At 45.7% G+C, this 25,844-nt stretch overlaps 1 protein-coding gene across 2 annotated transcripts; it reads left to right on the forward strand.

The window, feature by feature from the left end:
• On the forward strand, positions 1 to 25,844 carry DENND11 (DENN domain containing 11). Of its 2 annotated transcripts, none has more exons than XR_012156044.1 (9): positions 1 to 238; positions 14,411 to 14,510; positions 15,397 to 15,555; positions 16,391 to 16,544; positions 16,881 to 17,019; positions 17,571 to 17,702; positions 17,991 to 18,141; positions 18,672 to 18,736; positions 19,910 to 19,928. XR_012156044.1 is itself a non-coding variant. In XM_073322205.2 (9 exons), exons 1-9 carry the CDS (start codon positions 28 to 30, stop codon positions 20,103 to 20,105), a joined length of 1,311 nt encoding a protein of 436 aa, XP_073178306.1. In that variant the 5' UTR covers positions 1 to 27; the 3' UTR covers positions 20,106 to 25,844. The 2 variants fall into 2 exon arrangements, 1 of the variants encoding a protein (XP_073178306.1); XM_073322205.2 differs by having other exon boundaries at positions 18,668 to 18,736; positions 19,910 to 25,844.

A 25,844-nucleotide genomic window follows, 5' to 3' on the forward strand; every position in this document is an offset into this window, starting at 1 on the left:
CCGCGGCGCAGTCGGCCGGCCGAGGCCATGGTGGAGCCGGCAGACGAGGCGCCGCTGCTCTTCTGGGCCGAGGGCCCCGCGGTCTCCCTGCCGCAGCCCGAGCCGGAGCGGGGCGGCTGGAGCCTGGCCCCGGGGGGCGGCGCGGCGTGGGGCGGCCCCGGGGCGCTGCCGCGGGGGCCGGAGGCGGAGGCGGACCAGATCGTGGCGGTGTTCGTGGTCACCTTCGATCCCCGCTCCGGTAAGGGCGGCCCGGCCCGCGGGGGTGCTGCGCCCCCGCCGTGCGCTGCCGGGGAGCCGCGGGAGACCACCCCCCCCCACCCCACACCGCATCCATCCTCCGGGCTCAGCGGCCGGGCTCCGCTGTGATGAGCTGGGCCGGCCTCGGCAGGTTCCCAGGGAAACGCTGCTGCCCCCTGTCGCCTCCTTCCTGACCCCCCCCCCCGCTCCCAGATTGAGCAGCTTGGTCATCGCTGTTATGAGTTGGGGAGGCCTCGGCAGGTCCCCAGGAAAACGCTGCCTCCCCTCGCTTCCACTTTCCCTTCTCCTTCCTATCCCCCAGCCCCCTGGTGTGTCTGCAGGGAATGAGAGACACCTTGGGAATTCTGCTCCTCTTCCTGCCCCGCCACCACTCTCCGGTTGAGCAGCCTGGCCATCGCTGTTATGAGTGGGGAAGGCCTCAACAGGTCCCTTCTCAAGGGACCTACTGCACACCTCACACAGCTAGTGCTCAGGCCCACAGGGATGAGAGGGAAACCGTGTGGAAATCTTTCTCTCCTACTCTCTCCCTTCCCTCCTCCCTGGCTCAGCAGCCTGATCATCATTGTGATGAGTTGGGGGGGGCAGCAGGTTCCCAGAAAATACTGCTATATTCCCCCTCTTTCAGAAAAGATTGCTACATTCCTCCTCTTTAAATCCTCCCTGTCACCCACTGATCTTCATGGGGTGATGGAAAAGCCCTGGGAACCTCTCCCCACTTCAGTATCCTGTACTCTGGTGATGAGCTTGAGGCGGGTCTCTGCAGCTTTCTCTCAAATGAGAATATTGTGCTGCGTGTCCCTGTTTTCCCCATAGGTATTGATTGGTAGTGAGGTGAGGCAAGTCATGGAAGCCTCACCCACCAAACATTGTCTACAAACAGTCATTCGCTGTACATACAGTGTGTTAGATGGTGATTAACATAGCCACCATCACTACAGTATCTGACCACTTCCCCAGTGTGCATGTTGTTTTCCTGTGACTTGCATTATATTTGCCAAGTATAATGCAACAAAATGCTAGTTACTTCCATTCATGCAACTTTGAGATCTTGGTGTTACTTTCCCTTCCTCATCATGGGACCTGTGCAGATTAATAACACTCTGTTTATCTATAGTGCCTTTCTTCTAGGAATCTCAAGTGCTTTACATACGCTAAGGAATTAAGCCTCTCAGAATTCCTGTGAAATAGGTAGAAGAGTAGTACAGATGAGGAAACAAGTACAGAGAAAAAAGAACAGGAGTACTTGTGACACCTTAGAGACTAACAAATTTATTTGAGCATAAGCTTTCGTGAGCTACAGCTCACTTCATCGGATGCATGCAGTGGAAAATATAGTGGGGAGATTTTATATACACAGAGAACATGTGTTACCATACACATGTAACAAGAGTGATCAGGTAAGGTGAGCTATTACCCAGGGGAGGAGGGGACCTTTTGTAGTGATAATCAAGGTGGGCCATTTCCAGCAGTTGACAAGAATGTGTGAGGAAGGCGGGGGGGGGGGCGGATGGGGGGAGTAAACAAGGGGAATAGTTTTACTTTGTGTAATGACCCATCCACCCCCAGTCTTTATTCAAGCCTTAGTTAATTGTGTCCAGTTTGCAAATTAATTCCAATTCAGCAGTCTCTTGTTGGAGTCTGTTTTTGAAGGTTTTTTGTTGAGGAATTGCCACTTTGAGGTCTGTAATCAAGTGACCAAAGAGATTGAAGTGTTCTCCGACTGGTTTTTGAATGTTATAATTCTTGACACCTGATTTGTGTCCATTTATTCTTTTATGTAGAGACTGTCCAGTTTGGCCAACGTACATGGCAGAGGGGCATTGCTGGCACATGATGGCATATATCACATTGGTAGATGTGTAGGTGAACGAGCCTCTGACAGTGTGGCTGATGTGATTAGGCCCTATGATGGTGTCCCCTGAATAGATATGTGGACACAGTTGGCAACGGGCTTTGTTGCAAGGATAGGTTCCTGGGTTAGTGTTTTTGTTGTGTGGCTGCTGGTGAGTATTTGCTTCAGATTGGGGGGCTGTCTGTAAGCAAGGACTGGCCTGTCTCTCAAGATCTGTGAGAGTGGTGGGTCATCCTTCAGGATAGGTTGTAGATCTTTGATGATGCGTTGGAGAGGTTTTAGTTGGGGGCTGAAGGTGACGGCTAGTGGCGTTCTATTGTTATCTTTGTTGGGCCTGTCCTGTAGTAGGTAACTTCTGGGTACTCTTCTGGCTCTGTCAGTCTGTTTCTTCACTTCAGCAGGTGGGTATTGTAGTTGTAAGAATGCTTGATAGAGATCTTGTAGGTGTTTGTCTCTGTCTGAGGGGTTGGAGCAAATGCGGTTGTGTCGTAGAGCTTGGCTGTAGACAATGGATTGTGTGGTGTGGTCTGGATGAAAGCTGGAGGCATGTAGGTAGGCATAGTGGTCAGTAGGTTTCCAGTATAGGGTGGTGTTTATGTGACCATCGCTTATTAGGACTGTAGTGTCCAGGAAGTGGATCTCTTGCGGGTACCCATAGCAATGCCGCTGATTTGAAGGTATACGTTGTCCCCAAATGTGAAATAGTTATGGGTGAGGACAAAGTCACAAAATTCAGCCACCGGGTTTGCCGTGACGTTATCGGGGATACTGTTCCTGACGGCTTGTTGTCCATCTTTGTGTGGAATGTTGGTGTAGAGGGCTTCTATATCCATAGTGGCCAGGATGGTGTTTTCAGGAAGATCACCGATGGATTGTAGTTTCCTCGGAAAGTCAGTGGTGTCTTGAAGATAGCTGGGAGTGCTGGTAGCGTAGGGCCTGAGGCGGGAGTCTCCATAGCCAGACCATCCTGCTGTCAGGGTGCCAATGCCTGAGATGATGGGGCATCCAGGATTTCTAGGTTTATGGATCTTGGGTAGCAGATAGAATACCCCTGGTCGGGGTTCCAGGGGTATGTCTGTGCAGATTTGTTCTTGTGCTTTTTCAGGGAGTTTCTTGAACAAATGGTGTAGTTTCTTTTGGTAATTCTCAGTGGGATCAGAGGGTAATGGCTTGTAGAAAGTGGTGGTGTTCATATTCCGACCTATTCATGATGATGACAGCACCTCCTTTGTCACTTTTTGATTATGATGTCAGAGTTGTTTCTGAGGCTGTAGATGGCATTGTGTTCTGCACGGCTGAGGTTATGGGGCAAGTGATGCTGCTTTTTCACAGTTTCAGCCCGTGCACGTCGCCGGAAGTACTCTATGTAGAAGTCCAGCCTGTTGTTTCGACCTTCAGGAGGAGTCCACCCAGAATTCTTCTTTTTATAGTGTTGGTAGGAAGGTCTCTGTGGGTTAGTATGTTGTTCAGAGGTGTGTTGGAAATATTTCTTGAGTCGGAGACAGGATTCTAGGTCACCACAGAACTATATAATGTTCGTGGGGGTGGAGGGGCAGAAGGAGAGGCCTCGAGATAGGGCAGGTTATTCTGCTGGGCTAAGGGTATAGTTGGATAGATTAACAATATTGCTGAGTGGGTTAAGGGAACCACTGTTGTGGCCCCTTGTGGCATGTAGTAGTTTAGTGTCCTTTTTCTTTTGTAGAGAAGCAAGTATGTGTTGTAAATGGCTTGTGTAGTTTTTGTAAAGTCCAGCCACGAGGAAGCTTCTGTGGAAGGTTGTTTTTTTATGAGAGTATCCAGTTCTGAGAGCTCATTCTTAATCTTTCCCTGGTTGCTGTAGAGGATGTTGATCAGGTGGTTCCGCAGTTTCTTTGAGAGTGTGTGGCACAAGCAGTCAGCATAGTGTGTGGTATGTAGATTGTAATGGATTTTTTACCTTCAGTCCTTTTGGTATGATGTCCATCTGTTTTCATTTGGAAAGGAAGATGATGTCTGTCTGTATCTGTACAAGTTTTTTCATGAAGTTGATAGATTTCCACTCCATACGGCTAAATTCAGTGCCTTGCACAATGACAGGTTTCAGAGTAGCAGCCATGTTAGTCGGTATCTGCAAAAAGAAAAGGAGTACTTGTTGCACCTTAGAGACTAAGAAATTTATTTGAGCATAAGCTTTCGTGAACTATAGCTCACTTCATCGGATGCATGCAGTAGAAAACACAGTGGGGAGATTTTTATAGAGGCTCTCTTGTCTGACTATGCAGGAAGTCAGTGGCAAAGCTGGGATAAGAATTCAAGATTTTTGACTTCCATTCTCACTAGATTCACTGCCTTTTTACTGATTCTGCACATCCAGCATGGGGGGAGGCAGGGCGGAGAATGTATGTAGGTAGGTGTGTTGCCACATCAGAATAAGTAACTGGGAGAAGAGGGCATATGGGAAATAGGGGTTAGCACTAGGATTTAATTTTCTGTTAGTGCAGGAGTGGCTTTCTTTAATGTGCAGCCAAAATAGGTGATCTCAGTGGTGTTACATCAGCGTAGTGGACCCCACAGTATAATAATCAAGGGGGTGGGGTTTAGTGCTCCAAATAAGTATGATGTTAAATATGATTAGTCTCCCTAGACAAACCTCAGTTTTTCCTAAAACTCCTCTGCCATTTTGTGAGTAGGCAGTTGGGCACACAGAGTGAAAAGTGGTCCTGCAGAAGCTGGACTGCTTTCCAGCTGTACTTTTAAGTACTAGGTAATGGCGGGTAACATACCAGTACATCTTGGTTTTGGTGCTGGTTTTATCTGCTGTGGAGGGTTGTACTAAAGTGCTTCCATGTATACAATATAATTCACAGGGAAATATTGAAAATGGGATGTAAAGAGAGGGTCAAATTTGACCGCTATTGTCCACATGCAACTTTTCAAAGGGGGGAAAACAATCACTCTTCATACTTCTCTACAACAAATAACTTTAGAAAACTAGGTTTAGTAGCAGTAGTTAAGGCTATGATGATGTCACGGTATCTGTGACTTCCAGGAACCTCCGTGTCCTTTTCTGCATCAGCCCTGGGGCAGTGGGGCTGGGCTGCAGCACCCAGGCAGCAGGGGGCCCTAGAGCTGCCAGCTGCTGTGGGGGTTAGGGGTCCCCCGGAGTTCCCAGCTGCTGTGCAGTGGGTGGGACCCTGGAGCCCCAGCAGCTGTGGGTGCTGGACCCTCCTCCCTCCCCATTTTGTCAGGGATATTTTTAGTAAATGTCAGGGACAGGTCAGGGGCCTCCATGAATTTTTGTTTATTGCCCATGACTTATCCATGACTTTTACTAAATATATCCGTGACAAAATCTTAGCCTTAGCAATAGTGTCTGTATGGAAGAGGTAAATTACGTCCCTTGATGGGCATGTAGAGCATTGACTTGTGCTGCTTCTTCTTAGTGTATGCGTAATGTGCCTCAGATGGCCCATGACCAGGATTCATCACCGAATTTGGTCCACTGGTTGGATCATTAGCTTCCCCAGCTTGGGCTGGGTATTGACAGGGAGTGCGACATGAACGCTGATCTATGCCTCCTGACTTGTGCTGACTGTACCCAACAAATCACAGCTCTGCTACATATTTATTGGTGTAATACCTGTATTGAGTTCTGTCTGCACAGGTGACTTGGATTCTTTTGTTTGATGCTTAAGAGATTAATGTTGTTTTCCCGAGGAGTGGTGAACTTATCTCTCAACTGTCTTTCATCACGCACTTGCGATCTTGCTCAGTCCTACACAAACTTGGTATTAATTCTCTTCTGTTATTGACCTAAGTAACCAATCATGACACTGAGATTACAGAAAATGCTAACCCCTTCGTTGATAGCCCACCACTGCATCCGCTGTTGTCCATTATTAACTTCCTGTTGGTAGGTCAGCGCATACCTGCCAAATAAATTCACACATGCTGTGCTGCTGTTCTGTCTGCCTCGATCTAGAGTCTTATATAGCATCCATCACTTATGTATATGTTTGTACATACACTTCAGATAGTGATCGGCTTCTTGTGGCTTTGTGTGAGAGGGCTAGGGTGGCTATGCAGAAGGGCTGGGTCAAAGAAGTAAGTTTTGCTTTTTGTTCTGAATACGCTAAAGTTTCTGTGTATCCTGACCTCTTCTGGGAGTAAGTTATGGGCAGTGGCCAAGAAAGTTTGGTCTCCTGCATGCACAAGCTTTGCTCTTGAGGTTAACAGTCCCATAATGCCACAGGAACCTGGCTCTCATGGGAGATCATGACCACGCAGGGTGTGCTGGTCCCTTGGGTAACTTGTGCCAAGCCCATGGAGGACTCTGATGGTGAAGACTTCTTCTTTGGTATGGCTTGGGGAGGTAACAACAATTACAAACTTATATCTAGATATGATAGTAGGGACTTTGCGACAGCAGTGAGCTGGTGCATGTCCTTCAGGCCCCTGGCTAAAGAACAAATGGACACTCAGAAATGATGTGCTCAATCATTTGTGCCTGGTGACCACAGTCTCATACAGGTGTTTGCCTCATTTTCCATTTAAAGAGGGTTTGTCCACATCTCCCGAGAGATGTCCTGATTTGATTCAATCTGCACCAGTCTTTCCAACATAAATCAAAACCCGGTGGTTCCTTGACAGGGTCAACAATGAGCTGTTTGTTTTGCATGGTCAAAACACTCCCTGTGGTTCTCCATTTAGCCTCAGCATCAAAGTTAAGTGTAAGAGTCTTGATGCGGATCCATAGAAGGTTGCAGGATTTTAATTTTGTCTTTGGAGGGTTCTGCAGGTCATCATGCAGCGGGATCTTCGTGTTTGCATTGACATGGTTGAAAAAGTGAGATGTCTGGGCAGCTCTTCTGATCTGTGGAGGCTGGATATGCGATAGGACTGGGAGCCAGTCGACCAGTGTCAGGAATGCTCAAATTGACTCTTTGCGCATGGCATTATTGAGTTGAGTATCAAGGCGTTTAGTGTGACTGCTGTGAAACCACACTGGCGCACAGTATGCAGCAGCAGAATGTATCAAGGCAGTTGTTGTGGTTTGTAAGGTCCATGGACTGGAGCCCCATGATGTTCTGGCCAATTTTCTGATAAGCACAACATGAGACCTGACCTTATAGTGGGTGTTCTCGAGGTGTTGTCGAAAGGTTAAACTCTGGTCCAGTGTAACACCGAGATACTTTGAGTTAGCCTCATGGCTGACGCTCTCACTGCAGAACTGCACCACGAGTTTGGTATTAGCCATTTTATTGTTCAGATGGAAAATGGTCACCATGGTTTTTTTCGTGTTAGGCCTAAGTTTCCAGCATTGGAAATAATCAGCCATTGTGCTAAGATCTCAGGTTAGGGTGCCGCTGATGGTATGGAGGCTTGTGTGCTGAATAGCTAGGGCAATGTCATCCGCATGGATTAATTTCCTCAACTCCATTGCTGGTATATCCATGGTGTAAAGATGAAAAAGTATCGGGGCCAGGACAGAGCCCTGAGGGATGCCAGATTGAAGAGTTCTTGGTCTACTGATCTGGCCATTAAGGTGTACCTTAACCAGTGGTCCCTGGTCATCGCCGCCAAGAGGCGGATCGTTTGCCGACAGTGAATGATGTGGGAGACCTTGAGGAGGAAGGCCCTATCTCCAGCTGGTGTCATATGCTGAGCACAGATCAACAAGGATGATTCCTGTCTTCAACTTCTGTTGGAATCCTGTCTCAGTATAGCCGATGAGTGAAGCTACTTGGTCACAGCAGTTCCTCCTCCGGTGAAATCCTGCCTGCTTCTCTGGGAGGATGTCTTTGATAATGTCAGACAGATGGTAGAGCAACCCCCCCCACCATGAGTTTTTTATGTCTGGTAACTTTGTCGTCATCTTTTGAGTGTGTTTCTTGGAGGTCCATGATGCCAATGTGATGATCTTTGAGGGTCCTAGAGAGGTAATCCGCTTTTTCTATGGACATCCCTTCTACAGTAAGTTGGTATATTTGGAGGACTGGCCCAACTGTTCTTTTCTGGTCCTGAAAAGGGTGGTTTGGGGAAATATAAACATTGCTACTTTCACTGGGAGGTCGGTAAAATGACGTCCAGTGGCCAGTCAAGGACATTGGTACGTTCGTGAATTTGCACAAAACACGCAAAACACCAGCACTTAACAGGAGCATCACGTGAAGGTTGTTGTCTTGCTCCAAAGGTGAAGACTGAAATATAGAATTTGACCTGGAATTCCATGAGCTAGTGAAGAGTAGAGCACTGGAGGGGATGTGCTGTCAGAGGCTTGCTTTGCTGAACAGATGGGTTGCTATGTCCTGCGCCACCAGGAACGGTTCTAAGATCAGCTGTTTCATACCTAGGTAGAGAGAATTATAGTAATTAAGCCTGGAGGTTGTGAATGTTTGGATCACCAAAATCCAAACCCAAATGGAGAAGCCACAGCTGGTCATCCTGCCAGCTGGAAAGGGGAAAAGGTGTGTTTTGTGTGGCTTTATTGGGTATCCAGAAACAGCAAGGAGTCCAGATAGGGCTCACCTGTAGGATAGACACAGGAGGGACAAGATAAAGAGAAGCACTGCTGTGGGAACTTCAGGCTAAAGAGAGATACAGTCTCGCATTTTTTGAGGCACTTGTATCGAGCTTTCAATGTTTGGCATCTTGGAATGTTGCACACAGTGCTGGCTGCCCCATTCCTGTATCCAGATGCCACTCTCTAAAAGAAATAGGAGCAGGTCAAATTATGTCTCTCGCTACTTATGTGATCGTGGTGGGCAGCTAACTATCTTGGTAGTAAGTTTGAGATGTAGGGGAAGCCTACTCTTAAAATGCTGCATCGGCGCAGCTGTACCATTGTATTGCTTTAATAAAGACACTCTAAGGGCACGTCTACACTACAAAATTAAGTCGACCTAAGTTATGTTGATGTACGACATCGCAGTAATTAAATCACGTTTGCATGTCCAATGCACTTGGAGAATTGTGAGACTGTTTCTGAAAGGCAGTAACAGTCAATGTGAGCAACACAGTGTCTGCACTGACACTGCATCGACATAATTACATCAACTTCAGTGCTATGCCTCTCGTGGAGGTGGAGTTATTATGTCAGTGTAGTGGGCGAGTTACATCAGTGGGAGCTACATTTTAGTGTAGACACTTACTGAGTTAGGTCGACGTAATTAACTCTCGTATAGAGCAGGCCTAAGTTGATGGGAGAGAGCTCTCCCGTCAGTGAAGTTGATCCAGTAGCTCTTCTGCTGACAGAACTGTCTACATGGGGGTTAAGTCGGTATAACTATGTCACTCTGGGATGTGGATTTCATCCCTGAGCAATGTAATTATTATACCGATATAAGTCTGTAGTGTTCTTAATAACTTAATAACTACTGGTCCTGCAACTGCAGGATTAGGCCTACAAGTGAACCAATAACTGCTTTAAAAAAGTCCAATTCACCATTATTAAGCTGTTTGTTTCTCTTTTGTATTTCTTTCATTCTCCAAATCGAGCTAAACCATGTTCAGTTTCACTTTCTGGTTCTCAGGCACTAGCCCAGCGTTGCAGTGTTGTGTTGCAGGTACTGCTTGGGAGTGTAGAGATCTAAAAGTGTGTTCACTAACATATAGATCTTCATGTCAGGGTGTGATGCCCCCCAGCCGCCGCCATCCCCATGAACATTATTAAAGAGGCTAAATGCTGGTGTCATAGTAGCTTCTGGGAGCATCCAAAAATAAGAGGGATAGTGCAGAAAGTTACAAGGGAAACTTTTTTTGGCTCCATTCCTTCCAGAAGCTGCTATCCTGGTGCTGTCGAATGGCTTACAAAAGTTCTTCAAGATACCTGTGAGCTTCTCTCTTTAAAGCCTCGCATTGTGCTCTAAAGTTCAAGTTGTTTGGATGATGCTTGGGAAGTCCTTCCTCACCAGCCTGGGAGCTGCTTTGTGCATGGCCAGGGAGCAGGATAGGCTTCCTGCTCTCACAGAGGCTTCTCCCTTCCCCCTCCCTGTTGTCTGCCGGCAGCTAAGCTTGTACCTGTGGGAAAAGTCGCTCCTTTGTTTGCTCTAGCATCTCACCTGACTGATTTTTATCTCTTTGCTTGCTCCGTGACTGCCACGTCGCACAGGGCAAGGTGGTGAGAGTGACTGCCCAGGAGTACAGGTGTTGGTGGCTAATTTTCTTTTTAATGAAAGATCCTAGAAAACAGTGCAACTGAATGAGTTTATTCAGGTGTGAGCATGGTGATCTCCTGTGGCTTAAAGCACAAGACAGGGTTCTAGTTCCACTTGCTCTGCCACTGACCTGCTTTGTGGAACTGGGTGTATTACTTAACCTCTGTCTGTTCACACATCTGTGAAATGGGAATAATACTTGCCAACCCCCGCAGCAATATTTGTGGCTTAACTAATTGAAGGTACTTCGTCTGAAAGGTGCTGTGGAATGATAACGTATTACTATTAACTCTGCAGCTGAAGATCAGTAGTTGATTCATTCTGAGCATTAGACTTTCAATTGTGTTTGAAAGAGGAACCTGCGGGAGAACTTGGGAACTTGGCGCTAACCACAACTTGTGGTTGAGGGAGCTCTGGTCTACTTCCTTAAACTCTTCAGGGAAGGATCATCTTGTGTCTTTTTAAAAACAGTTATACATTTTAAAAAGTGGCTACATATAACTCTAAACACAAACCACAGGCATTATCATAGTGGCTTCCTCTGCCAGCCTTGTACACTGCCGAAAAGGCACATGTACATCAATAAAGACTCTGTCTTCATATGTATTTGTACAGCACCTAGGGTGACCAGATGTCCCAATTTTATAGGGACAGTCCCGATTTTGGGGTCTTTGTCTTGTATAGACACCTATTACCCCCACACCCCCGTCCTGATTTTCCACACTTGCTGTCTGGTCACCCTAACAGCACCTTGCACAGTAGAGCCCTGATTGGGGAATCGGGGCGTTACCATCATAAAATGAGAAATCCCCTTTGTACTCAAGTCAGCATCTGCCAGAGAGTCCTTTGTAATGGAAAAGCTCTCCCTTATCCTCACTTCCATGCTTGGTTGTAGCGACTTTACGTTAGCTGTGTGATGACATTGCTGACAAGACAGCCTAGGACTGGCCTCCCCATCTGTGAACAGAATGGATGCACATGAAATCTCTGCTGTTTATTGTCATTAACTTGCTGTATCACCAGGCCCCAAAACCTGTTGGAAACACTATCTACTTGAGCAGAAAAATAGGCTACTAAATTCTAGTAGCTAAATAGAATTATTTGTGCTCCCTCCTTTGTGCAATACGTAAAATACAAAGAAGGGCCAGGATTTTCAGCAATAGTCCCCTAAAGTTAGGCACTTATTTAAATGTGGAGCACCCCACAGCTCCTACTGACCCACATGGGTGCTGCTGAGCGCTCAGCTAGTTTTGAAAATCAGCTACTTATATAGGTGTCAAATTGTAGGCTCTTGTTTCTCAAAGTCATGGCCAAGTCTAAGGCCTTGTCTAAACACACAAGTGGTACTGTTTTAACTACACTGCTATAAAGTGATGTATTCTCCCCACACATTCCCAGTGTGGATGTTGTTAAATACGTATAGTGTTTGGGAAGGGGAATAAACTATACTGACACCAGGTGCTTTCATACTGGTATAACTGTGTCAACGCTAGGCCTTGTAGTAGTATAACTTTTGGTGGGAAAAATCTCATCCCTGAATATTTGTATTGATCCAAAATCTGTGTGTAGCCCACAAATCTATTGTGAAAAATTTTAGGATTAGATTGATTTGTAATATTTTTTGTCTTTTATATGGATCATCTTTCATCTAAAAAAATATTCTCTCTTATCTCCACCCCAAGATCAGACTTCTTAGTTATTCTTTTCTATTTCAGGCATTAAACTTTTTCTTGTTGGGGTGATAGTTGCCAATTTATTCAGTCTTAATCTTTTCTATATCTGTGCACTTTTGAATTTGCTGGAACAATTATTGTGTTGTAGAGTTAGGAGGTTGGGAAATCTGTGAAACATTTCAGTCAGCTCTTAAAATATTAATTAATTAAAGAGGTGTTCCATGGAAGCTGTATTAAGGCGTTGGCTTTAAGATTCCTGTTTGACCAGTCTTACCAAGGAAGATAATGGGCTTCCAGAGAAATGATCCATTGCCCAAGCAGAGCCATCAAGAAGGATAGGCGTGGTCGTGGAGTCTCCACACCCACACTTTGAGTGTGAGGTGGAATACCAGCTGTCCTGTGGTTTGTAGACGTGATGGTTTGTGGGCTATCAAACCATTAAAATATCACAGGTCTAGGACTGAGGATTGCATGTACTGGGCCTTGGACTAGTGAAAAGGAGGAAATCCTTCTTGTAACAACGTTTTATGTACTAAAAAATACAGCCAGCTGATTTGCTCAGAGGCTTGGAATGTTAGAAGCTTTGACAAAGATGGATTTGTTGGCAGAGTGCAGGTGAAGCAGTCAAAGGTACACAACAAACTTGTTAACCCAGTACTTGAGTTTTTCACATGAATATCATGGCCACATATGTGGCGTGCATGTATTTTTATATATATATCTTTTTTTTAAGCAGCAAGATTCCACTGACATGAGCATGGCCGGTGCTACAGTTTTCCGTGTGGTATGTGTAAACTCCTCCCTACCAGTAGTGATCAGAACGCTTTCACTTTTAGCCATAAATCTACATACAAAGTTCTGGCCTGGGCTTTTTAATACCCCTTCATGAGCCTGGCAGAATGGAGAGGGAGTCCAGTTTCCATTCGTCTTGGAGATTTGACTTCTAAATGATTTAGATAGTAGCACACAGAATACACCTATAAAGTTTGTGGATGATGCCAAGCTGGGAGGGGTTGCAAGTGCTTTGGAGGATAGAATTAAAATTCAAAATGATCTGGACAAACTAGAGAAATGATCTGAAGTAAATAGGATGAAATTCAATACAGACAAATGCAAAGTACTCCACTTAGGAAGGAATAACAGATTACACACATACAAAATGGGAAATGACTGCCTGTGAAGGAGTACTGCAGAAAGGGATCTGGGGTCCTAGTGGATCACAGGCTAAATATGAGTGGAGAACAGTGTAACACTGTTGCAAAAAATAAAATAAGCAGACCTCATTCTGGGATGTATTAGCAGAAGTGTTGTAAACAAGACCACGAGAAGTAATTCTTCTGCTCTACTCCATGCTGATAAGGCCTCAGCTGGAGTATTGTGTCCAGTTCTGGGTGCCACATTTCAGGAAGAATGTGGACATATTGGAGAGAGTCCAGAAAAGAGCAACAAAAATAATTAAAGGTCTAGAAAACATGACCTGTGAGGAAAGATTGAACACATTGGGTTTGTTTAGTCTGGAGAAGACTGAGAGGGGACATAACAGTTTTCAAGTATATAAAAGGTTGTTACAAGGAGGAGTGTGAAAAATTGTTCTCTTTAACCTCTGAGGATAGGACAAGAAGCAATGGGCTTAAATTACAGCAAGAGAGGTTTAAATTGGACATTAAAAAAAACTTCCTAACTGTCAGGGTTGTTACACATTGGATCAAATTGTCTAGGAAGGTTGTGAACTCTCCGTCATTGGAGATTTTTAAGAGCAGGTTAGACAAACACCTGTCAGGGATGGTCTAGTTATTGCGTAGCCTGCAGGGGACTGGACTAGATGACCTCTTGAGGTCCCTTCCAATCCTATGATTCTGTGCTTCTTTCCTCTCTTGAACAGATTTCCTCTAAAATCCTTTCTGAATCCAAGGTTTTATCATGGCAACATGATGAACTTACCAAATGCCTGGCTATTTAACATTACGTCCTTCCCTTTGCTCTGCTTTTGCACTACAGTGCTGTGGAGAGGGATCAGATTCTCAGCTTTGGAGACTGAAGTCTTCTGTCCACAGAACTCACGCAGCACAAACATCAGTAGAGTTAGCCCCTCTTTCACTGCCCTGACCCAATACCTGGCTGCTGCCTGGCAAGGCTTGGAGGGGCAAGTCTGCAAGACATTAAATAGGTTCCGAAATAACTGTTGAGGCTCATGCGATGTACTAGTGGTCAATGCAGCATGTCTGTCTCACAAACAGTACATGGAGTGTGGTAAGGTTGCATTTGTGCTCTGTCTCAGGTACTGGAGAGACCCATCTCACTGTAATGCCATGTAATCACCGCCCTGTGTTGCTCCAAAAACTTGCCTTTTAAAATAGTGTTATCAGTGCACTGCTCCTTGGTACCCAAGTGGTTGAAACCTGACTGCTGTTGATTTGTTGCTGCTTTATCTTTAGTAGAGTGTGGGACCCTTTTCCATGCCAATGAAAAGTTATTGCTCCTTTGCCCCACAGGTAACATGGTGGAATGGTGTTTGCCCCACGACATTGACTTAGAAGGTGTTGAGTTCAAATCCATGGCAAGTGGGTCGCACAAAGTCCAGTCAGATTTCATGTGAGTATATTTGTGCTGCGCTGCTCCTTCCCATCCTCCTTAGCCACACACGCCCTCCTCCCTTAGTCCAAAGCAGTAAAAATGAGCACTGCCCATCAACTAAGGCCTCCCAAATTGACTTGTCACAAAACTAGCTGCTTTGGAGTGAATTTTCCAGATATTTAGCATCTGCTGCATCAAACATCTGCTATTTATGTAGGTCCTAACGTAGAATGACTTCTGCTATGGTGGCCAGCCTGCCAACAAGAGCAGATCTGGTTCCTAGAGGTACTGACGCTAACGCATGAGGCAGGAACAAACAAGGAAGTTAACAGAATTGCTAATTTCAGGCTCTGTTAGGAATATCCGCAGTCAGGCCACGTGGTGGGGATGGAGCAAATTCTTTTCCAAATGGAAAAGAGTAAAACTGGGGGGAAGGGGAGGTTTTTTTGTTTGTGGTTTTAAGAGAGAACACAAAAGAAAACATGTTTAAAAAAACTTACTTTATAAAGTGTGATGTGTTATCCTCACTGTTCTTTGGAAACATGACGTTATGCTCCCTGGGCCTGGCTTTCTACCCGAGCCTCTCTTCTGAAAATTTCCCCATCATTGCTAACACAGGTTCCACTGCACCAGTGCTAGCAAAGGTCTGGCTTTTAGTGGCAGGAGAGGCACGGGAGGCTGCCAGCTTTCTGAATGCCATGTAATGTAGACCATGCTCTAAATAGATTTAGAAGACTTGGTTAAAATGGCAGAGGCCTGTGTGCACAGGAGGAGATGAAGGGGGTGGGGAACTGATATTTTTGATGGCCCTTCCTAGGATCTGTTTGTTATACCTTGCCATGTATATGCCTCTCTTCCCACTCTCCCCCTTTCTAGTTATTTTTTGTTGCACGTTTGTCCCCAGTTATTTCCGGAAAGGGCTCTGCTTCGGCCTGGCCTGCTTTGAAAACATGCCCGTGGAGAGCGAATTAGAGCGTGGCGCCCGCATGAAGTCTGTGGGGATTCTCTCCCCTTCATACACCCTGCTCTATAGATACATGCACTTCCTGGAGAACCAGGTCCGGTAAGTTGTCTGTGGGATACAGGATTGGCTGCCTGTGCACCTTACTGAAAGGTCTGAACGTTTGTGTGGATGGTTGGATGTGAAGGTTTCCCAGGCTACACTGGACATCAGGTTGGGTGTCATTTGAAAGGTAACTTTCCCTGGATGTGCAATAAGGTTTTGGCTTTGAGCTAAGACTTTGAAATGTTGCCCCACTAAGACCTTTTTCCGAGAAAGAGTACTTCTCCATGTGTGTGTTACAGGAAATGAAGATAATGATGGAGGAAAGAAATTAAAAAAAATTACACACTGAAGTGGTCCTGTATTACTAACTCAAGTTTAATCTGCTGGAGAATTGCTTGTTTTGAACAGGTATTAGAACAAAGTAATTGTTGATTTCCCGCCTGTTCCTTAAAACATCAATTTGCTAAAGGTTTCTTGAAATATTTTTAGAGCCAACAGTGAGATTTTGTTCTTGGCTACATACATGCTTCTGCTGTCTACACGAAAAGCGCTGTCCAGTGGGACTGCAGGATCAGAGCTTGCTAAGGGAATTAAGTAAGGGTAAAAGAGGACTTGCAGGAAAACACCATCTTGTTTGAACTTGTTCTAAATGTTAAAAACCAGGATCCATTCTACCATGCATGGAGTATGAGAGTCCTGCCTGACCGTATCAGCCCTGCCCAGGTTCCTTGGATGCACTGAAAGATACAGATGCTCATGATGCTGGTGCCACAGCCTGTGAAAACTGAGGCACCCACGGCTGAATTTCGGACTAGGAGACATATGTGGCTATGGGCACGGGCCCTGGGGTCTGTGGACTCCATAAACCTTTGCTACTTTTTGTCTTTTCCAGACACCAGCTGGAGATGCCAGGGCATTACTCCCACCTAGAGGCGTTCTATGATGACAAGAAGGGGGTTCTCCCTGCTGGCAAGGGTACCTCCAGCTCTCAGCCACCCGTCCACTGGCTGCCCTCCATCCACAGATACATGTATCCAGAGATGAAGGTGAGGCTGGCGCTGTCCAGTTTGTATGAACATGCAGTGCACTGATGCTCCCGATGGGTAGAGGACTAGCTAATTTGCGTATAGCAATTCTCTCTGCTGGCCAAGCTAGTGGAGTTTTCTCCATGCATTTCAACATTCATGGGATGAGCCCTAAGCTACTCAGGCAGCAGCTATCCTCTGTTGCAGTGTGCTGCTCTTGCTCCCACGCATCTAGTATTACAAGCACTGGGCGGTGTGTATCTACAACTTGCTCCCATATTCTGCTTCTGTATTTAGCATCTCTGTGTGTGTTCCTGTAGCATCTCTCACAAGCCATTCTCTTCCCCTGGCCCTCAGATCACACACCCCGCAGGCTGTATGTCTCAGTTCATTAAGTTCTTTGGAGAGCAGATCCTCATCCTCTGGAAGTTCGCTCTGCTACGCAAGCGCATTTTGATATTTTCACCACCGCCAGTAGGAGTTGTCTGCTATAGAGGTACGGAGTCAAGGTCAAAACCCTCAAACCTCTACCTTCCCACGCCTGAAGGACAGTGACTTTTACACATGTGCACACACCCCTCCTTGCTGATACAGAGGGATGCAGTGCCGTTCTCCTAAGCCCACTGCTAGAGAAGGGGATGGGCAGGGTTTTGCAAGGCAACCCTGAGGCTCCCCTCCCCCACTTCTTGCAAGCATACTTTGTTGGTCCGAAGAGCTATGAACCTCAACTCTTGTCTCTGTGTGGCCGCACCAGATGCTGTTGCCTGACTTTCATTCCACCAAGCAGCGGGGTGCAGGGGGAGATAATGTCTAAACATTCTGCAGGAACTTAAGTAAGAATTTAAATAATGTGTTGCCCAATGGGAGAGTCAGAGGGAAATGTAAGCATTTCAGTGTCAGTCAGATGCCACTATGCTGTGCTATGAACACTGTGTGTTAAGGAGCACTTGGGGCAAATGGGGACAAGAGAAACAAGGAGGGGGCACTGTGGACCCTACTCAGAGGGAATATTGTGGGCATAATGTTATCCCTTTCTCTCACCTGCAGTGTATTGCTGTTGCTGCCTAGCCAATGTCTCGCTGCCTGGCATTGGGGGCACCGTTCCAGAGTCTAAGCCTTTTTTCTATGTGAATGTGGCAGACATAGAAATGCTGGAGACTGAAGTGTCTTATGTGGCCTGTAAGTACAACAGCTTCTTTCCTTCCCTACTGCTTCACCCCAAGCTGCGATCTCTGATGGGTCAGGAGGTACCTTTTAGAACTTAAGCTGAAAAAAATCTCCTGATGGTGAGAGATACTGTGAAATAAAAGAGGAGAGATCTTAACCTGCGTGGGTATGGCCAGGTACTGTTCTCACCCAGCAAAGACTGGATTGTAACGTGCCTGGGTGTGGCTGTGTCTTGTTCTCATCGAAAAGCAAAGCAAGAGAGAGTGTCTGAAAATCTTCCTCTCACACTGGTCCCGGCAGGCACAACGGAAAAGATCTTTGAGGAGAAGCGAGATCTCTACGATGTCTATGTGGATAACCAGAATGTGAAGACGCACCATGAGCACCTGCAGCCGCTCCTGAAGATTAACAGTGCCGACAAGGAAAAATACCGGCGGCTCAATGACCAGAGGTAGTGGAGGGGACCTGAGTGGTGGAGCAATGGGACCAGTATCTCGATCTCTGAATTGTCTTGTCTTCATTTTCCTGATTTCTTGCTGCTTTGGTTCATTCTTTTGACCCTCTCATTCAACACCTTTATGGTGGCTGTTTGTATTACAGCAGGGCCTAGAGACTTCAGCTGAGATCAGGGCACCTTTGTGCTGGGCACTGTGCAAACACATAGTAGTAACCCGTCCCTGTCATTCTTAAATAGACAAGGTAGATAAAGCGTGTGAAGGGAAACAGGCACGGAGATGAAGTGACTTTGCCCAGGGTCATGCAGTGGGTTTAGGGGCAGAGCTGGGAGTAGAATCCAGATTGCCTGACTACCAGGCAAGTGCCCTGTCCATGGGACTCTTCTGCCACCTATAGATTAAAGATGAAGGTTTTGGTATCTTTATTTCCAATAAATGGTGATGTCTTCAGTCAGAATACTGTTGCTATTGCTCTGTGTTTCGTTGCTTGTACATGTGTTTGATTTGCCTCCCTTCTCCCAGGCAGATGTTGATGTACTCTCAGGAGGTGGAGGAGGACTGCAGCTCCTGTGAAGAGGACCTCTTTATCTTGTGAGTTGCTCTCTGCACCACTGAATAACAACCAGGCTGTGGGGAGTCTTTTAAAGTGTGGTTTCGCACTGAGGGCCTGTGCATCAATGACAGCCTGGGGTCCAATCGTTGTCTCACTGGTTTCATATCACACTAGCTTAGCTTGCAAATAGAGATGTTTGGGGGGCTGGAAGTGTTTGGAGGGGATATGGAGACCCATAAAGCATGGGCTGGAAATGGAAGAGATTTCTAGAACACCAGCATCTTCTGACCCTCTTCAGAATTCCTGGCTATGCTGGGGGAGGCTAAACAGCTTGTTGAGATGCAGATAATGCTCTGGCTGTGGGGAGCAAACTGCCTCTGCTTGTTGGCTGGGCGGTTACATGGGTGGCAGTTTCAGAGGAGGCTGGGGTGAAGGGTTGGGTAATGCTTGTGTGGTTCCTGAAGTCTGTGAGGAAATACATGGCAGCCGAAGTACTAAGACGCTGGCTCCTCCAATGGAGCCCTTCACCATGGACTATTATTGCTCATGCCTGTGCTGGGAAAGGGATATACATGAGTAATGCGATGAAATTGTCTAAAGGAAAATTGAGGGTGAATATTAAGGAGGGCTTGCCAAGACTGAGGTGCTTTGGACTATGAACAGCCTGCCACAGTGCACAGGGGAAGCCTCATTACTCGAGTTATTTAAAACTAGACTGTGGTTGGAGAGGATATGGGACCAGGAACAGTGCTATACCTGAAAGGGGATGAAGGTGGTGGCCAATCGAACTTTCATCTCCAAGTTCTGTTCCTTGTTTGGTGTGGAAGATTAGTCATAGCTAGAATCTGGTGGCTCAAGAACAGGTAATGGAGAAAGCATTTGGGTCAGCGTAGTGGCTTGGTGCTTTTGTCCACTCAGTTCCCCTACTGCCCCTACTGTATTAGGGGAAGACGTATGTTGGATTTTTACACTTGGTCTTTTACTCCCCACAGTAAATGTGTGTGAGTCAGTGCCTAGCTTAAATAAGCCAGCCTGAAGCCTGTTGAGTAAAAGTTGTTACTGACCTACCACAAAGGTCAGGACTGTGCAATACCATGGTGCAAGGAAGGTAGGAATGTTTAAAGTGGGACTCTGGGAACGGTGTAGAAAATGTCTTCCATTTTTCTTTTTATTCCCATCTCCTCTTCCCTTTTGGCTGTGTCCTCTTGCAGATTTTTCATGGAGCAGAACAATCGGATATTTCAGACACTGATGGAGGTGTCAGCCAGCCAGGACAAGACCTTGACAGCTGACCATGCCCGGGGCATGGGCCTGGACCCACAAGGTGACCGAAGCTTCCTAATGGACCTGCTGGAAGTGTATGGCATTGATGTCATGCTAGTCATTGATAACCCATGCTGCACTTAAACTGAGGACAAGAGAGACAGGGAGCAGCGATGGCTTTTTAAAGACTATGGAACATTGCTTAGGAGCATCACTGGAACTCACCACACAGTCACTGGAAGGATCTCATTTATTTAATAACTTTATACAGAAAAGTATTTATAATTTTAAACAAAATGTGATTTTATTTTCCTTTCTTCAGGACTGACTGCTCAAGGTTTGGTTTGGTTTGGTATTTTCGTGATATCCATAGGAGCAACAGCACCTTTTCACCAACCCTCACAGTTGACATTGGCAACTGTTTTTGGCCTAGTCTGGATTTGTGAGGCGCTGGAGATTTCAGGGAAAGCACCTTCTCTCATGGGGACCAATGTGGAATCATGTATATTTGAGCCTTCAGGAGTTGACTGTGGAGAATGTCCCCTCCAACTGGGTATCGTACAGTGCTCCCCAATCTTTTCAACATCCTCCACCCTACCGTGTCTCTCACTGGGGACAGTTAATTATGCAAATTAGACTCTGTACACCCCACTTGCCCACCTTTTCAGCAGTTGAGTTGGAGTCCAACCACCATCCCCATCTATGGCAGAAGAAAACTGTTAAGACTAGATGTACTACAGGATCACGTGATCACTTTAAATTATGGGATGGTAGAAGGTGTTACAGTCTCACTTCCAGCATTTGAAAGGTGGAGTTATCTCAAGCCTACCCTCCCTTTTTCATGCCAGGAGTGCAGGAGAACAGAGAAGCTCTTCACCTCCTGGTGTCTCCTAACTCCTCTATTTATTAGTTGCATGGATCCTGCTTCAATTAAAGATTTTAAAACAGCAGGATAGTGTCCAGGTAGCTCCTGCTGAGCAGCGACCAATATCACAACAGCACCCTGCAGTTGCTGTGCTTTGCAGTCTCTTCTGAGGGCAGGCTTGAGCATCGTTGATAGAGCTGTGTGGGAAATGCTTGGCTCTAACTCCTCATCAGCACTTCCTTTATGGTTAGCTTCAGCAACAGAACAGGCAGAATCTTTCTGCAGGGTCTGCTACTTACTCTGGCTTCCTGTTTTGTTCTTCCAGTGCCATGAGTTCGTATCTGTTTGTGCTTAGCCCTGGCTACCTACCAGTTATTGTTCTGCTTGAGCGTTCAGTTAAGTGGATCATCTTTTGTCAGGCAGCTGTCAATGGGACAGTCCACTTATTTTTCAGTCAGAGATCCAACCTCTTGTAGCCCTGGTGCCTGGCTGGCCTTACTATTTGCAATGAGTTCCCTTGTGGCTTGGAGTTCTCTTCTGACTCAGCTGCCAGAAGAGGAAATGAGGATGTGTGTGTATTGGTCGGGGGGAGTCAAAGTACCAGATTTTTCTTCCTGCCCATTAGCTCTGCTTCTCCTCAGCATTAGGATTTCTCACTCCTCAGCAATGGGTGTGGGCCAGTGACCACTGGCTGGACCATAGGGCCCCTTGCTTGTTCCTGTGAAAGGCTGGCTCTGTTCAGCATGCCTTCCTCCCCTTGCAACACTTGAATGTATGGTGCTAAGTCCTAGGAGTAACTAGCTGCCTTGCAGCACCTGATGTTCTTACTGGCACTCGTTCAACAAGGGAGTACCACTGACTGCCCTGTCCTGGTGACTTCAGTAGGTTTACTCACATGTTGGAAGTTAGGCTTATGCTTAAGTACCTTGTTTGAACTGGGACCATAATGATCTAGCTGCCCTTTCCCCTACCCTTATTTCAGCATTGTGGCTCTCTTGTAAGCCATAATCCAGCATTTCATGTTCTAGCCCTATAGTTACTATGGAAGTGTTTCTTGACACTCCAGTCCTTCTTTCTTCTGGATTTTGCTGCTGGATAGGGTTCAGCCTGACCACGCTACATTCCCCCAGTTCCTTGTTTTAACCCATATATTTATTTACACACACCTCCCCCTCAACGAATACCCTACACTGCATCACTGATTTAGCGTCCGTGCCTTTTGAGGTGCTTAGAGGCAGGCACGTTCCATCTCTCCATGGAGTTTATCTCCAGCAGACATCTCAGCTGTTTGCTTGAGATTCAGGGTCTTTCCTAACCCAAGGGAGCAGAGAGCTTGATGTTGAGGGAAGGGAAAGGATGTGGCACAGGCAAATCAAGGCCCTCCTAATGCTAGTTTAACTAGTATAATACATAGCACTTCACAGCCTCCAAGTGCTGGGTGAGCAAAGTGGACTCTTTTTTTTTTTTCTCTCTGTTTCTCCTGGGCTCTGGCTACTTTCCTACTGGAGAAAAACGTGCTGCTACTTTTGTTGTGTATCCTCTGCAGTTGTATTGCATTAATTCTCCCAACAAGGCTAGGGTGTGACAGATGGAAGAATCTGAACAGAGCTGGTTGCAATTAAAAGGTCACTTCTGAGGAAGGCTTTTTCTTGATTTTTGTTTTGTTTTTCTTCTGACCTCTCTTTCAAGCAGAATCGCCCAATACAATCCACATTTGACTCTGCCTTCCCACCTCATTTCTGTTGGGTTCTATCTCTCTAGCCATCCCCACCCAAAGAAGATTCTCTCTGCAAGGAGGAAGGTATGGCAGACTTGCGTTACTAGGGCTTGAGTAACCTGTTAGGAATAAACAAAGGCATTGAAATGTGAATCACCTAGCTCCTTTTCGCTACTGCTTGACTAGGAGTTTTGCTCTGATCAGATTGGGGGGGCCCTCTCCTGCTCCCACTGAAGTCAGTAGTTCTGTTGATCTGAGTAGGAGCAGGCGTTTAGTTTGTATCCTTGGGAAGTTACAGCCCTCTGCAACCTGAGTCTTTCGAACATGTTTCTGAGCTGCAGCAGGGCTGTGTGTGTTCATGTGCTGTCAGAAAACCAGCTCCACCAGATAGCATTGCCAGAAGAGGATAAAGGAGGAGCAGCAAAGCAATGGCATAGCTAGGGTAAAAGAATCAGCTGTCTTGCATCCCAGCTCGATAGCTATAGCCTGTCTGGTCTCCTGTTTCCATAAGTCTCTCTTGAAAGGCAGATGCTGCAGGAGGTGAGACATATCCAAACAAGAAGGGTCTCCTCATTACCCTATTGGAGGGAATTTGCTGCCTAAATATGAGGCAGTGCTGTGAGTCACCTGCTCTGCCTCTCTGAAGTAATTCCTGCTCATGCCTGGCTTCTTGGTAGTGAACACAGTGGTAGTTCTGCAGCCTTAGGGTAGATGTGTGCAACCCAACAGTGCGGTAAGGGATTGCTTAAGAATTGCTAAGGAAGCAGTCACTGGTTTCTGCCTTTGAAGACAAAGCACTCTTGCATATATTTCCTCCTAGCATAACAGCCAACATGGATCTGAATTCTTCCCCTCTTCCTTCAAAAGTCAGTACTTGAGAATTACTGCAACCCTGGGTAGTGCTTTGCTGTTCTGGGGTTTGTTTTTTTTTAAACACAATGCAGCTAGAACATCTTGGTTGAGGAGTGTATTTTGGGGGTGGGGGTAGAGGAGGAGAACGTGTTTAACAGTAAAGCTTGTTTGTTGATTGATTTGATTAAAAGGAGGGCAAGATGTGACAGCGTCTTTGTCATTGGGAACTAGTGGAAAATCCTCTTCTGTGGAAATTTTGAAAGTACTTTGCCTTTAAAGTGGTGCCTTTAGGTTTTTCTAAGGTGACCATGGCTGTTAACATTTGTAGTTGCATGCCATCTGATCCCCTCATAACAGCCATAACGGCCCTCCATACAGTTTCGGAACCCCGATTGGGCCCTCAGGCCAAAAAGTTTGCCCACTCTTGGTGTAATCCATTGTTCCTTCTTAAGTGGAGTACTTTGCATTTGTCCTTTTTGAATTTCATCGTATTTACTTCAGACCATTTCTCTAGATCATTCTGAATTTGAATCCTATTCACCAAAGCACCCACAACCCCTCCCAGCTTGGTATAGTTCACAAACTTTATAAGTGCACTCTATCTAAATCATTTGATGAAGATATTGAACAGAATCAGACCCAGAACTAATCCCTGTGGGACCCACTTGATATGCCCTTCTATCTTGATTGTGAACCACTGATAACTACTTTCTGGGAATGGTTTTCCAATTAGTTATGCACTTACCTTTTGTGGCTCCAACTAAGTTATATTTCCCTAGTTTGTTTATGAGACGGTCATGCGAGACAGTATCAAAAGCTGCACTAAAGACAAGATATACCACATCTACTGCTTCACCCCCCTTGTTACCCTGTCAAAGAAAGCTATTACATTGCTTTGACATGATTTGTTCTTGACAATAAGGTGAAAAGTAACAGCATGGATTTATCTTCTTAGTGTTTGCAAATTGATTGCTTAATTATTTGCTCCATTATCTTTCTGGGTACTGAAGTTAAGCTGACTGGTCTGTAATTTGCTGGGTTGTTCTCATTTCCCTTTTTATAAATGGGCATTATATTTGCCCTTTTCCAGTCCTCTGGAATCTCTTCCGTTCTTCTTCCATGATTTTTCAAAGATAATTGTTAATGGCTCTCATCTCCTCAGTCAGCTCCTTGAGTATTCTAGGATGGATTTCATCAGGCCCTGGTGACATCTAAATTGTTCTTTCCCTATTTTAGCCTCTGATTCTATGTCATTTTCACTGGCATTCACTGTTAGATGTGCAATTGCTACTAATCTTTTTGGTGAAAACTGAAACAAAACATTTAATACTTCTGCCATTTTCACACTTCCTGTTCCTGTTTTTCCCCCCTCATTGAGTAATGGATCTACCCTCTCCTTGGCCTTCCTCTTGCTTCTAATGTATTGTTTTCTTGTTCCCCTTTGTCTGTAGCTAGTTTAATCTTTTGTGCCTTGGCCTGTTTAATTTTATCCCTACATGTTTGTTTATATTCATTCTTCATAATTTGACCTAGTTTCCACTTTTTGTAGGACTCTTATTTTGAGTTTCAAATCAATGATAATCTCCTGGTAAAGCCAGGGTGTCCTCTTGCCATGCTTCCAATCATTCCTATGCAGTGGAATATTGTGCCCTTAATGTCTCTTGAACTGTTTTTCCCCTTAGACTTGCTTCCCATGGGAATCTTACCTACCAACTCCATGAATTTGCTAAAGTCTGTCTTCTTGAAATTCATTATCTTTATTTTCCTTCCTACCATTTCATGATCACTTTCACCTGTTGCCTTCCCCTTGTCAAGCAAATCTAGCCTCTCTCTCCCACAGTGCCTACAGTCTGAAAGGGGTACCTTTATTTCTCTGTCCCAGAGAAATAGCATAGTTCTGTCTATAGATGGTATTTAAATAGCCCTATTACCATAGTATGATCAGCTCCTATTCTTTAGTGTATGCTCACAACAGCCTGGTGAAGAAAGGAAATGCTATTACCCTGCGTTACTGCTAGGAAGTCTGTACTGGACAGGGAATTGCGTGCAGCTCTCTCAAGTCCCAGGCTTGTACACTAACCCCTAGGCCACTATTTCTCTGTGCTGTCTTAATAAAAAGGGGGCCCCAGATTTAGTAAAATTCTGCAGGGGCTTTTCAGCCAGTTTCCTTATTTACCAAATGGATGGTTAGAGCAACATGGTTTAGTAGACTGAGTACTGCTTGAGGAAGGCTGGAGTTATTTCCTCAACTGTTAGTGGCTCCCAGACAGCCACTAAGCTGCAAAGGAGCAGCTTGCATGGGTACAGTGACACTTGTATTTCTCAGTGAGAAGAGCAGCACTGACTTTTAAAGGCTGAATTGTTTCCACAGAGGGGCCAAGACAAACTTGCACACCAAAACAGCAATTTCATGTGTTTTTAAACTATTAAAGCTCACATTTTAACATGA

This window comes from Lepidochelys kempii, chromosome 1 (assembly GCF_965140285.1).
Source record: "Lepidochelys kempii isolate rLepKem1 chromosome 1, rLepKem1.hap1, whole genome shotgun sequence".
In the NCBI taxonomy this organism is placed as follows: domain Eukaryota; kingdom Metazoa; phylum Chordata; order Testudines; family Cheloniidae; genus Lepidochelys; species Lepidochelys kempii.